The 13,942-nt window shown below is 46.9% G+C and overlaps 1 protein-coding gene across 4 annotated transcripts in view; it reads left to right on the plus strand.

The window, feature by feature from the left end:
• The window catches only part of mef2ca (myocyte enhancer factor 2ca), a 29,947-nt gene extending 16,343 nt beyond the window's left edge, over window positions 1–13,604 (plus strand). For 2 of the 4 annotated variants that reach the window (XM_036967242.1, XM_036967243.1), the window contains 7 exons: window positions 786–989; window positions 7,708–7,851; window positions 7,943–8,195; window positions 8,300–8,478; window positions 8,795–8,924; window positions 10,308–10,443; window positions 10,559–13,604. In XM_036967242.1, coding sequence (XP_036823137.1) covers window positions 786–989; window positions 7,708–7,851; window positions 7,943–8,195; window positions 8,300–8,478; window positions 8,795–8,924; window positions 10,308–10,443; window positions 10,559–10,895 — 1,383 coding nt within the window. In that variant the 3' untranslated portion in view covers window positions 10,896–13,604. Of the gene's footprint in view, window positions 1–785; window positions 990–7,707; window positions 7,852–7,942; window positions 8,196–8,299; window positions 8,479–8,794; window positions 8,925–10,307; window positions 10,448–10,558 lie in introns of those variants that run through there. The other 2 variants (XM_036967244.1, XM_036967245.1) reach the window with 2 other exon arrangements.
• Window positions 13,605–13,942: the final 338 nt, after the last annotated feature.

Genomic DNA, 13,942 nt, shown 5'->3' on the forward strand with positions numbered 1-13,942 from the left:
TTCTATCAATCTCTCCCTCTCCCTTTCTATCAATCTCTCCCTCTCTCCCTTTTTATCAATCTCTCCCTCTCTCCCTTTCTATCAATCTCTCCCTCTCTCCCTCTCTCTTTATATCAATCTCTCCCGCTCTCCCTTTCCATTTCTATCTATCTCTCCCTCTCTCCCTTTCCATTTCTATCTCCCCCTCTCTCCCTTTCCATTTATATCTCTCCCTCTCTCCCTTTCCATTTCTATCTCCCCCTCTCTCCCTTTCCCTTTCTCTCTCCCTTTCTATCAATCTCTCCCTCTCTCCCTCTCTCTTTATATCAATCTCTCCCTCTCTCCCTTTCCATTTCTATCTCCCCCTCTCTCCCTTTCCCTTTCTCTCTCCCTTTCTATCAATCTCTCCCTTTCTATCAATCTCTCCCTTTCTATCAATCTCTCCCTCTCTCCCTCTACCTTTCTATCTATCTCTCCCTTTCTATCTATATCTCCCTAACTCCCTCAACCTTTCTATCTATCTCTCCCTTTCTATCTATCTCTCCCTCTCTCCCTCTACCTTTCTATCTCTCTGCCTTTCTATCTATCTCTCCCTCTCTCCCACTACCTTTCTATCTATCTCTCCCTCTCCCTCTCTCCCTCTACATTTCTATCTCTCTGCCTTTCTATCTATCTCTACCTCTCTCCCTCTACCTTTCTATCTATCTCTACCACTCTCTCCCTTTCTATCTCTCCCCCCTCCCCCCCCCCCCCCTCCCTACCTTTATATCCATCTTTCCCTTCTCCCGCTCGTTCTCCATCTCCAGGTGACGTTCACCAAGAGGAAGTTTGGCCTGATGAAGAAGGCGTACGAGCTGAGCGTGCTGTGTGACTGTGAGATCGCCCTCATCATCTTCAACAGCACCAACAAGCTGTTCCAGTATGCCAGCACCGACATGGACAAGGTGCTGCTCAAGTACACCGAGTACAACGAGCCTCACGAGAGCAGGACCAACTCTGACATCGTGGAGGTGGGGCCCACACAGTTTATTTGCAGACTGATTCACGAACATGGTTTCCCAGGTCTAATAGCAGATTAGATATCTGATTATAAGTACATGTTCAGTTTGTTGAATTAACAGTGGAATTCAGCTAGTCTGATGGTATTTTGTGACATTCGGTACTCAGGCCCGTGTGTGTGTGTGTGTGTGTGTGTGTGTGTGTGTGTGTGTGTGTGTGTGTGTGTGTGTGTGTGTGTGTGTGTGTGTGTGTGTGTGTGTGTGTGTGTGTGTGTGTGTGTGTGTGTGTGTGTGTGTGTGTGTGTGCGTGTGTGCGTGTGTGTGTGTGTTGGGCTCGTGGCCCACGGCTCAGGGAGGCTAATGTGTGCAGGTCTGAGTCGGCCAGCCTGGAGTTACTTAACGATGTTAAGGAACAAGGTGTCCCCTCACAAACACACACACGTCCAACATCCCCATTCAACCCTCTTCAGGGCCACCCAGCGGACCATGGTCCATGTGACAGAGGTTAGGGAGGTTTTAGGGATCAGAGTTCACAGGATAGGTGTGTTGGATTCCGGCTCTGGAACGTTGGCAGGAATCCGGCTTGGAGGAGAGTCGGTGTGGTCTTATATAGGATCCTATAAAGACGGGGAGAAGGAGAGAGAGAGAACAGAGAGATCAGTGAAAGATGTGCGTTCCCACACAGGCCATGAGCCTCCCATTGGGAGTAGTGGGAAAACCGAGCTTGGTAGAGTTTTGGTAGAGTGCAGAAGGGGGTGGGGATGTTAAATGTGTGGGAATGGGGACTTCTAGCACTGCAGAACGCTGGGTGGGGGGGGTGGAGATATGCAGCTCAGTTTTGGGACTATCCCATGTGTTCCATTGTACCCCCGGGCAAACTAAATCAACCAAGCACAGCTAAAATACTCCACAGAGTTTCACATTTGAGCCCGATCTGGAGGTTATGTGTTGACGTGTCAGTGTTGTATAACGTGGTGTTTTGCCTGATAGCTGATGTTGTAACGTGGTGTGAAGGTGGGTCAGGTCTCCCTCTTCACCTGTCCTCCACGAGGCCACCTCATGGTTAGTCTGCCAGCCCCGACAGGAGCAGCATATCATTTACTGTTAATCTACTGTAATCCACCATAATCCCATCACACTCAATTACTGTAATCTCAATATGCTCCTTCTAATCCCTCTCACCAAGCTTCAACTCTCCTCTCCCTTCATCTCTTCTCCCCATCCCTCCTCTCTTTCCTCCCCCTCCCTCTCTTCCTGGCTGACATGGTCACCTCTAGTCTGTAGTCTATCTCCTGGGGGACAAATAAATGAGGATGGATATTTCCCTCCTCTTTCTGTCTCAGTTCCCTTTCCTTCTCTCTCTCCTCTCTCACTTTCAAGCCTCTCTATCGCTCCCTCGCCCCTTCTCCTCCTTTCTCCCTTACCCTCTATGCCAATTTATTCCCTTCCAGATTGTTTGTGTTCCGTCTACCTATCAGCCTCTCTCGATCCCCCCCCCCCCCTTCCTTGACCTTTTCTGTCCCTGTCCCTCCGTCTCCTGCGCGCCAGTGTGTTTGGTTAGTTCAGTCTTGGCAGGGCCAGTCATTCTAACTGGTTTCCCGTCCAGCTCTCTTACCACAGAGTTGATAGAGCCACTGTGACTTCACGCACATGCATGCCAGTGCATTCCTGTGCTTTGAGTTGTGTGCTCTGTTTGTGTGTGTGTGTGTCTGTTGTTGGTGCTCTTAAATGTTTTCACCTGCAAATATGCTGCTGTCCACACGGCTCACACCACAGACACAGAGTGCAACAATCTAGAGACCGACTACCAAAGCGAAACAGAGATGACCCCGACTCAGTCTTTTTACTGGAGTGTGTCCTGTCCATAAATTGGTAGTGACTTTCAATATACTATAACAACATACGGGTGTATTTCTCAGCATCTCACACAGCTCCTGTGCTTTGTATTGGTAAAAAAAACTCATGACCTAGCTGTGAAACCTTGTGAGCCGTAGAACTATCTGCCTGACAGGAATGGAGCAGAATAGAGTCTCCTTTGTCTGGGTTTCTTTCCCCAATAATGAGGGGGAGGTGTGTGTGCGCGTTCCTGTGTGTGTGTGTGTGTGTGTGTGTGTGTGTGTGTGTGTGTGTGTGTGTGTGTGTGTGTGTGTGTGTGTGTTGGAGCTTGCTGGATTTGTTGCTCGTGGATCAGGATCATGGCTATAAATAACGGAGAACTTCTGCATTCCTCACCCCCTTTTCTACTAACCCTATTTCGCTCCATTCTGTGGTGTGTGTGTGTGTGTGTGTGTCGCAGATTGAAAACAGCTGAAGCTCTCAGTGAGGCTCGTCAAAAAGAACACACAAAACACACACACAGTCCCAGTGGTTACTCCAGCTCTCTTTGTGTAGTCAATTCCTTCCTGTTAAATGCCTGGAAACCAGCAGCAGGCTAAAAATAGACGGCTGCTGCTAAGAATAGCCTCTCTGGGATGTGCGTATGAGTTTATGTGTGTATGTGTGTGTGTGTTGTATGTGTGTGTGTGTGTCTTGGCGGGCTGGCAGACATGAGGAGAAATAGAGGGGTCGTGTAACTTGGTCAAAAAAACGTTAGATTTCATCTCATTTTAACATTCTGTCATAAATAGCACATGTCCAACTTCATAAAAATACAAGTTTTCCTATCTCAAGAGTTTATATAAAAAATTTGAATAACTACAGTAAGTACCTATTATGTTCCAAATAAAGTAACAGGGTTGACTGTAACAGGGTTGACTGTAACAGGGTTGACTGTAACAGGGTTGACCATTTCACCTTAAATCATGTTTGTTGTGTGCAATTGAATGGAAGCTTCACAATAAATTTGAAAAAAATTAAATTGCCAATGTTTTTTTGCCTGTCTATCTATGAGTAAGAGGGTTGAAGTGTTTTCCAACACAAAACAACAGCAAATGACAAAAAAAGAGTCAAACCAGCTCACCTGCTTTTTACACTATGATTTGACTATTTATTAGATGTTCAATGTTTCTTTAGATTTAAAAAATAAATACAAAAAAAATGAATCTTTTCACCTTATTAATACGAGAGTTCAGTTCACGTAAAAGGGTTGACCTTAAACTGAGGGGACAGACGCAAATGAATCACTATGAAATAAATGATCATCTCATGAATAACTTTGTCAAAGCAACAAAATAACTAGGGCTTTACAATGAAGGTGAAAACCAGTGCAGTCAAAAACTTGATTTCCCCGCGTCTTATATTTATCTCCACACTGTAAAGTTGGAATAATCCTGTGAAAATGACCATGATGCTCTTTTATTGTAAGAGCTGTTTTGAAAAGACAATGTCAGGCTGTTTTGGTGGGATGGAGTTGTGGCCTGCCCGGTGACAGGCAGGTCGTTATCAATGAAACTCCACAATACGGTGCCGAGTGTTTGATTTGGCTGCTGAGGGGCAAGGAGACCACCAGCTCGGATAAAACCATTGACAAATAAGTGCTGTTTTCAAAATGAAAGTTAAATAAAAGCTATAAGTATTTGGTTTTAACATCATCACCTCTTAATTAAACATCATATTCAGAACTGCGCATTTCCGATTATTCCACCTTTAACTCTACCATCGGAGTTATACAACCATTCACTGCATTCTTTACATGATCAGTGCACATCGATTGATCATGTCATTTCAGACACGTGAGGGTAGCCTATCACTTTGACATATAACTAGCTAGCTAGCTAAGCAAACAACACGTGTCATTTAGCTTGCTTCGTCACAGATGAGGCTTTTGGAAAGCGCTTGACATCGGCAAGTCCTCGCCCTGGTAAAGTTGCCGGTCAGACTCCTGTCATCACCGCTATAGTCAGCAGCATACCACCCTGCATCCCACTGCTGGCTTGCTCCTGAAGCTCAGCAGGGTTGGTCCTGGTCGCTCCCTAGATGGGAGACCAGATGCTGCTGGAAGTGGTGTTGGAGGGCCAGTAGGAGGCACTCTTTCCTCAGGTCTAAAAAAAATAATATCCCAATGCCCCAGGGCAGTGATTGGGGACATTGCCCTGTGTAGGGTGCCGTCTTTCGGATGGGACGTTAAACGGGTGTCCTGACTCTCTGTGGTCACTAAAGATCCCTTGGCACTTATCGTAGGAGTAGGGGTGTTAACCCCGGTGTCCTGGCTAAATTCCCAATCTGGCCCTCATACCATCACGGTCACCTAATAATCCCCAGTTTATAATGGACTCATTCATCCCAGCTCCTCTCCCCTGTAACTATTCCCCAGGTCGTTGCTGTAAATAAGTATGTGTTCTAAGTCAACTTACCTGGTAAAATAAATGTAAAAATAGATGGCAGGCAAGTCAAACAATATTTACATATAGCCATCTAGTTTATCCCCTGAAAGTTAGCTTGTTAACTAGTTATTATTGACGTGATCTGTCATCAGCTAGCCAATAGTGAGAAATGTCATCAGGACGCCCTAGCGCGTCTGAAATGACACGATCAGTTCCTTGCTGTATAACTCTGATGATCGAGCAACGTTTCTTTCATGTGAATGATGGGAAATGTGTAGTTCTGACTATGGCCTTTGAGAGGTGATGATATTACAAACAAACACATTTATTGAACAATCCATTGAAAAACGGCGCGCAGCAGGCAAATCGAACCGCTCTGCGCCATATTGTGATGTTGATAGAACACTAAGAAGGAGAGGTCCTGACCTCTCTGCCACGAACAGTTCGTCTTCAGTTTCCCCCTCCCCAGACCACTCCCAGGCAGTCATAGCAAAATTCTTTCCCTATAAATTGGTCTTTGCTTTTTGACCATTTTTATATCAGAGGAAGTTACTTCATTGTTACCCAGAAATTATTTTATATTAAGATTTTTTTTTTAAACAGTTGCATTGGACCTTTTAAGTGGGTTAAAATCTTTGCGTGAGTGTGTTGAGTGTGACTGCATGTGTGTGCGAGTGCGGTTGAAATGTCCTCCTGTTGGGTTAGGAGAGGTGAGATGTTGTGAGAGTTGCACGTCATGTTCCCTGGCACACGAAGAGCTGCCTTGCACTCTGTGCCCTTGTAATTATGGCACATGCCATAATTGATATGGAAGTGGTTGGGAGACCAGACCACCCATAGGGGAGAAAGAACAACAGGGAGTAGACGGAAAAAAACAGAGAGAGAGAGAGAGAGAGATTGAGGTGCTGTAATGGTTTTGACTTGAGGTTGGTTTTTTTGTTAGCAATGCCAGGTAGGTTGTGCATACCAGTGAAAATACTGATTTCTCCTTTTCGTTTGACAGGGAATGAGTTTAGGGTGGGTTGAAATGGAGGTAGGGTGTTCAGTGATCTCTCTCTCACTCTCTGTTCGCTCTGTTTTACTTCTCTCCTCTCTCTCTCTCTCTCTCTCTCTCTCTCCTCTCTCCTTCTCTTTTCTCTCCCTCCTTCTCTTCTCTCTCAGCTGTCTCCCCCCCCTGAGCACCTATAGTCAGCTGTGCACTCAACCACCTACCACATTCACCTCTCACACGCACGTACACGCGCAGGCACGCACACGGAACACAAATACGCACCTCTCTCACCACGCACACACGCTGCTCTCAAGGTTACACATTACGGGCTTGTGTGTGCCAGGGCTGTGTTGAGCCCTAGTATGGAGAGTCATGCGTTCTGAAATACAGAGTACGAGTTCTTCACTTTCGTCTCTTTTCACGTGTGTACTGTCATATCAATTTTGTCTGGCTGATGTGTTATTTCGTCAGTCATGGGCATAGTGTGTGATTGTGGGGTGGGGAGGCGAGGCGAGAGAGGTATGGGGGAGGGAGTAGCAGAAGGGAAGTGAGGGGTGGGGGCAGGGAATGGGCATGAGAGAGACAGAGAGAAGGGACAGTGGGGGTGAGAGGGACGGGGAGTGTGGGGGGTGGGGACTGGGGTCGAGGGGTGCTCTGGCTGCCATAGAGGCAAAAAATAGCCATCTACGGCCATCCCTCGGGCACAGAGCTGTGATTGGCTGAAGCCGGGCTCAGTCACTCCCCCTCCTCGTGTTGGCCAGTGACAGGTGGGCATGACTGGGCAATATGGTGTTGGGCCTGCCACAAAAGGTGTGTTGTGTGTGTGATAGCTTTTTTGGTCTAGTGATAGGCCAGTGTTAGGCCGTAACGTGCTGAGATATGACAAAGTTGAGACAAACTGCATACACACACACACACACACACACTGGGCAAAAGCATCCCAGCTCCATGAACATTATCAGCAGTGATAAGAGAGGCTTGCTCTTTTCATTACCCCCCCCCCCCCATTTTCTCCTCTCATCTCTCCAAATCACTGTCTACCACCCCTCCTCTTTCAGCCCCTCTCCCTCTGTTTCCTGTACTTTTTTCCTCTCACTTTGTCTACTCTCCCTCTCTTCTCCACTCACACTGTAGTTCAATGAGACTATTTGTCTAGCATGTGTTATAGCGCCTCTTGGTGGCAGTCAAGGGGGCTGCAACACTTCAGAGCTCTATAGTAGCTGTTGTGGTTTAATCACTGACTCTCTTTTTTTGTAACAGTGGCATTAATAGACTCTCAAGCCATTTGCAGAGTATCATTAACATTTGTTCTCTCTCTCTCTCTCTCTCTCTCTCTCTCTCTCTCTCGTACTCTCTCTCTTGTACTCTCACTCTCTCTCTCTCTCTCTCTCTCTCTCTCTCTCTCTCTCGTACTCTCTCTCTTGTACTCTCACTCTCTCTCTCTCTCTCTCTCTCTCTCTCTCTCTCTCTCTCTCAGACTCTACGAAAGAAGGGTCTAAATGGCTTTGACAGTCCCGACATCGAGGCAGACGACTCTGCTGGTCAGAGCCCCGAGTCAGAGGATAAATACCGCAAGATCAACGACGATATCGACCTCATGATCAGCAGACAGAGACTCTGTGTAAGTGCTAACTAGAATTGTGTGTGTGTGTCCACTCCTACCACTTCTCAATTTTCCTTGCTAACCCTGTTGTCTCTTTGTCTCTGTCCAGCAGGCTCTCCCCCCCTCTAACTACGACATGGTTGGCTCCATCCAGGGCCAAAATAACAGCGGACTACTCTACTCTCAACCTGGGGTGGGGGGTTCCTTAGGAAACCACAATCTGCCGCCCCTCTCGCACACACACCCCGGGCTGCAGAGGAACAGCATGTCGCCTGGACCCCAACACACACACCGACCCCCCAGCGCTGGAAACGCAGGAGGGATGATGGTCTCGGAGCTGTCTAACGCCGTCTCTAACACTGGTGAGTTAACTATCGCGATGCACCCACATTTTTCAGTGTGATGGTTTATGCATCTTGGGTAAAACAAGAAAAAAGGACACTATTCTCCTCTGCCCGTCTCCTAGGTAATGGTAGCTATGGTAACCACCGTCACTCTCCGGGGCTGCTGTCTCCGGGATGTGTGGCCAAAGGCATGCAGGCCAAGACTCCGCCCCTGATGACCTCCATGACCCTGAGTGGTAACCGCAAGCCAGACCTCCGCACGCTGCTGCCCCCTGGCAACAAAAACAACATGCCCTCAGTTGTGAGTGATCTCCTCTTTCTCCATCTCTCTCTCTCTTTCGCCTCCCCCCCCCCTCCCCCAGACAGATGTAAAAACACTTACCTGACCCCTCTTGAACAGCTCCTCACACTCTAGCCCACACCGTACACTCAAACACTAATATGAGTTGTATTGCTTTTCAACGCTGCCAGTGCGAGGATTTTGACATGATGCTGGTGAGTGGTGTGACATCACACTAATGGACAACATGTAGAAAGTTACACTGAATATCTGTTTGTATGTCTAGAAGGAAATGGAGATCCACATAAGTATGTTATTGTTTGTTGTTTTCTTCCAGAACCAGAGAATAAATCACTCCCAGTCTGCCCAGTCTTTGGCTACTCCTGTGGTCTCCATAGCAACACCTACTCTGCCCGGGCAGGGTATGGGAGGGTACCCCTCTGCCCTCTCCACCTCCTATGGCACAGGTATGCAATCCTCTTATTCTCTCTTCCTCCTCCCCTCCTCCTCTTCCTCCTCTCAAAATCACTGCACCGCATTAGGAATAGGAAGGCATTAGGAATAGGAAGGCATTAGGAATAGGAAGGCATTGGGAATAGGAAGACATTAGGAATAGGAAGGCATTGGGAATAGGAAGGCATTAGGAATAGGAAGGCATTAGGAATAGGAAGGCATTAGGAATAGGAAGGCATTAGGAATAGGAAGGCATTGGGAATAGGAAGGCATTAGGAATAGGAAGGCATTGGGAATAGGAAGGCATTGGGAATAGGAAGGCATTGGGAATAGGAAGGCATTAGGAATAGGAAGGCATTGGGAATAGGAAGGCATTGGGAATAGGAAGGCATTAGGAATAGGAAGGCATTAGGAATAGGAAGGCATTAGGAATAGGAAGGCATTGGGAATAGGAAGGCATTAGGAATAGGAAGGCATTAAGGAATAGGAAGGCATTGGGAATAGGAAGGCATTAGGAATAGGAAGGCATTGGGAATAGGAAGGCATTGGGAATAGGAAGGCATTGGGAATAGGAAGGCATTAGGAATAGGAAGGCATTGGGAATAGGAAGGCATTGGGAATAGGAAGGCATTAGGAATAGGAAGGCATTAGGAATAGGAAGGCATTGGGAATAGGAAGGCATTGGGAATAGGAAGGCATTGGGAATAGGAAGGCATTGGGAATAGGAAGGCATTAGGAATAGGAAGGCATTAGGAATAGGAAGGCATTGGGAATAGGAAGGCATTAGGAATATGAAGGCATTAGGAATAGGAAGGCATTAGGAATAGGAAGGCATTAGGAATAGGAAGGCATTAGGAATAGGAAGGCATTGGGAATAGGAAGGCATTAGGAATAGGAAGGCATTAGGAATAGGAAGGCATTAGGAATAGGAAGGCATTGGGAATAGGAAGGCATTGGGAATAGGAAGGCATTGGGAATAGGAAGGCATTGGGAATAGGAAGGCATTGGGAATAGGAAGGCATTAGGAATAGGAAGGCATTGGGAATAGGAAGGCATTAGGAATAGGAAGGCATTGGGAATAGGAAGGCATTGGGAATAGGAAGGCATTGGGAATAGGAAGGCATTGGGAATAGGAAGGCATTGGGAATAGGAAGGCATTAGGAATAGGAAGGCATTGGGAATAGGAAGGCATTAGGAATAGGAAGGCATTGGGAATAGGAAGGCATTAGGAATAGGAAGGCATTGGGAATAGGAAGGCATTAGGAATAGGAAGGCATTAGGAATAGGAAGGCATTGGGAATAGGAAGGCATTGGGAATAGGAAGGCATTAGGAATAGGAAGGCATTTTCGATTTGCCCACAAGGTTTGCAACCTTTCTCCCCACTCCCCCTGTGTAGAGTACTCTCTGGGTGACCTGAGCTCTCTGTCAGGCTTCGGAGGGAACGGCTCTGGATCAGTTCACCTGGGATCAGTAACAGGCTGGCAGCAACAACAGCTACAGAACATGCAGCACTCAGCACTAGGACACATGGGGTGAGTGTGTGTGTTTGTGTCTGTGTGTCTCTGTGTGTCTTTTCCTCTGAGTGTGCTTGTGCTTGGGTAGTTCCTCTCCCTCTTTCTAACCACTATCGCTCCTCTCCTCCACCAGAAACCTTTGTCAGAACTCCAACCTCAACCTCCAGAACGTCCATCAGAACCTTCACATCAAGTCAGAGCCCGCCTCCCCACCCAGAGATCGAGGCATCGGATTTGTCAGCGGAGGGATGGGGGCTGTGCCCCAGGGCTACCTAACAAATCAAGGCCAAGCCGAGTCAGGGCGATCTCCTGGCGACAGCCTATCCAGCTGTGGGAGCTCATACGACGGCAGCGACCGCGAGGATCACCGCGGAAACGACAACTTCCTGCTGCGCCCGATGTCCAATCAGGAGGAACGCCACAGCCCGTCCGTCAAACGCATGCGCCTATCAGAAGGCTGGGCTACATGATAAGGCCCGCCCCTGATGATTCACTGAGGGGGGGGGGGGGGGGGGGGGGGGGGGGGGGCTTGTGTAGAGTTACCTTTAGTGTTACCCTGACTATTATTAATCCTGTGTCCAAAACGGCACCCTATTCCCTACATAGTGCTCTTGCCAAAAAGTAGTGCACTTTATAGAGAATAGGGTGTGATTTCAGATTTGGCCTATATTCTTCTTGTGCAGAGTGAGAGTGTTACACTATAACAGGGACATTATATACAGGAGTGTGTGTGTGTGTGTGGGGGGGTTATAATAGAGACATAAACTGTGTCTCAGATGGCGCTCTATTGCCCATGTAGCGCGCTACCTTTGGCCAAAAGTAGTGGCACCGCATGGGACATAGGGAGTTACTTGAGACGGCAGTGACATGCAAGGAGTGAGGGTTGATATGGAGTGGGGGGAGTCTGTGTGGGAGGGTGGGGGGTTGCAATTTCTTGCGTTGTGTGTTTGTGAGGGAGGGAATAAGTCAATGAATATGTACACTATGTAAACTAACTAAGAAAAGGTTGAAGATGTCTGGTACTCTGTATGGCCAAGCTACTGGTGAGTTCAGTAATATACTAGGAGACACAAGGACAGGCACTGAGGAGTGGACACGTCACGGTGGATTTGTGTGTGTGTGGATGAGTGTCTACGTGTGTGAGTGTGTGCACACTGGTGTGTGTGTGTGTGTGTGTGTGTGCCATGTACTACCTAGGCCCGGTCTGCAGCTGGCTGACTAGCAGACAGATAGTGCGAGTGTTCACTACCACTCGTGCATGTTGCAGGTTCAACGTATTCATGTATATAACGAGGGAGGGTAGGCAGAGAAAGAGAGAGAACGGGACAGAGTGACAAAGGCAGGAAGAAAGAGAGAGATGGAGGGGGGGGGGGGGACAGATGGAAGTGAAAGAGAAAGACAGAAAAGAAGAGAGCGACAGAGGGAGAAAGAGACAGCGAGAGGAGAGTGATAGGGGGAGAGAGGAAGAGAGACAGGGAGGAAGCCATTGTGCAACAGGTTGCACAGAGCTGGAACAAAAAGAATAAGAAGTCATTCTAATATTCAAATTCTACGGCTGGAACCCTGGACAACTAGAATATCTCACTTGACGTGGAGAAGCGTGGGAATCGTAGTTCAATTCAGCCATATGCTGACCAATATAATCTGGGTCGTATACAGTACGGTGTTACTCATCCAGATATACAATACAGTTTGCATTGTATAAGAAATGCTTTGTTTAGTCAATTGAGATTGAGCCAGTGTGTGTGTGTGTGCGTGTGCGTGTGTGTGAGATAGCCTTGCCTGTTTTAGCAGCCGGCGAGGCACAGCCATGGGGAGGAAGGGGTGTGAGTTTAGACAGACAGAACTCCTAAAGCCATATTATAAGATGGTTAGCTGCACATACCAGTGGTTTCCTCTTTATAGTCTCCTGTTTTTTTTAAAAAGTATATTCCTTACCTAATTCTATAAAATAATTGTACAAATATTTTTTAAAACGTCTGTGACATTACGGATGCCTATAGTTCTATTTAAAAAATAATGACAACATTGTTCAAATCTAGATCAAACCTTGTTTTTCTTCACAGTGGGGGTTATTGTGTAGCTGTGTGCAGGTGGACATATTTTCTATCCATCTCGAACATTCAGGGAAATTTTTAGTTAAACCTTCTCAACCCGCCAACGATGTTATGTTAGCCTGATAACACATTCTTTAGGAAGGGTTGCTTGGACACCCAGATCAAGCCTTCCCCTGGACTAAAAATGCTCGCTAAATGGAGAATCTCCATTGAAGGTGTGTGTTAATCCGGGAATAGGCCTCAATTGGGGTCTGGAAGATCTAATCTAAGGCTGCAGAGTCAGTGTAATAGACAGAGAAATGGCTGAACTGCTGCCTCTCCTCCCGTCAGATATTATTACGGAAAACACATAGGAAACCCACCTAGAAGCATAACTTCTGACTTTGAAAGTCACATTTGTTCCATTTTGCCAGGTTGCAATACAATACGATACTGACTGATGTCAGTAGACTACAAGAGGGCGGAGCCCCACAATGGGTTATAGACTAACCAACAGCCTGATGCTATCCCGTTCACCTAACTCATCAGAGCTACTGTTTTCCTTTTCTTTTCTTTGTCTTCGATATTAGAATTATTTGCCTGTACTGCTCAAATCTGTCATTTACATGTACCTCAAAGGTACCCCACACATTTTCATAGCATGTTGGTTTCGAGTGGGATTCTGAGAATGTTGTGTAAATTCTATTAAATGAACAATAGATCTACTCCATGCAAAACCCACTTTTTAACTATAGAATGTGAATGCTTTGTGAAAGAATTAGGACTTTACATCTCAATAATGTCCTTCTGTATCTAAGTTAGGATCCTTGGATGATCTGGCTATAATGCTCTATGTTGGATTCTGTTCTTTTAAATTGACTTTATACAACTGCATGGCCTTGGGTAGTGCACTCAGAGAGTGTGTGTCGTTAAGGCCTCCTAATCCAGACGGGGAAGGTTTGGGCGCGGCAGAAGCAGGCCTTTGTCGCCACTTGAAGACAACATGTTTCTCACTAAAGGAAGGGAGCAAACGTCTGTACTTCTTAGCCGACGGAAGTAAACATGTATTTTCCCGCACGGGCGATGAATTAAATGGTATTTTGCAGTCAAACTCAGTAAATATACAGGCTCTTTACTTTTAAACACGTCTCTGTGTGGTTTGTGTGACTCCTGTTTCTGTTCCTCCGCTTTGGCCACATTCTCCTCTCTCTGTCTCTCTCTGTCTCTCTCTGTCTCTGTCTCTCTCTCTGTCTCTCTCTCTCTGTCTCTCTCTGTCTCTCTCTCTGCCTCTGTCTCTCTCTCTCTGTCTCTCTCTGTCTCTCTCTGTCTCTGTCTCTCTCTCTGTCTCTCTCTCTCTGTCTCTCTCTGTCTCTCTCTCTGTCTCTCTCTGTCTCTCTCTCTCTCTGTCTCTCTCTGTGTCTGTCTCTCTGTCTCTCTCTCTGTCTCTCTCTGTGTCTGTCTCTCTGTCTCTCTCTCGGTCT

Source organism: Oncorhynchus mykiss, chromosome Y (assembly GCF_013265735.2).
Source record: "Oncorhynchus mykiss isolate Arlee chromosome Y, USDA_OmykA_1.1, whole genome shotgun sequence".
Classification (NCBI taxonomy): Eukaryota; Metazoa; Chordata; class Actinopteri; order Salmoniformes; family Salmonidae; genus Oncorhynchus; species Oncorhynchus mykiss.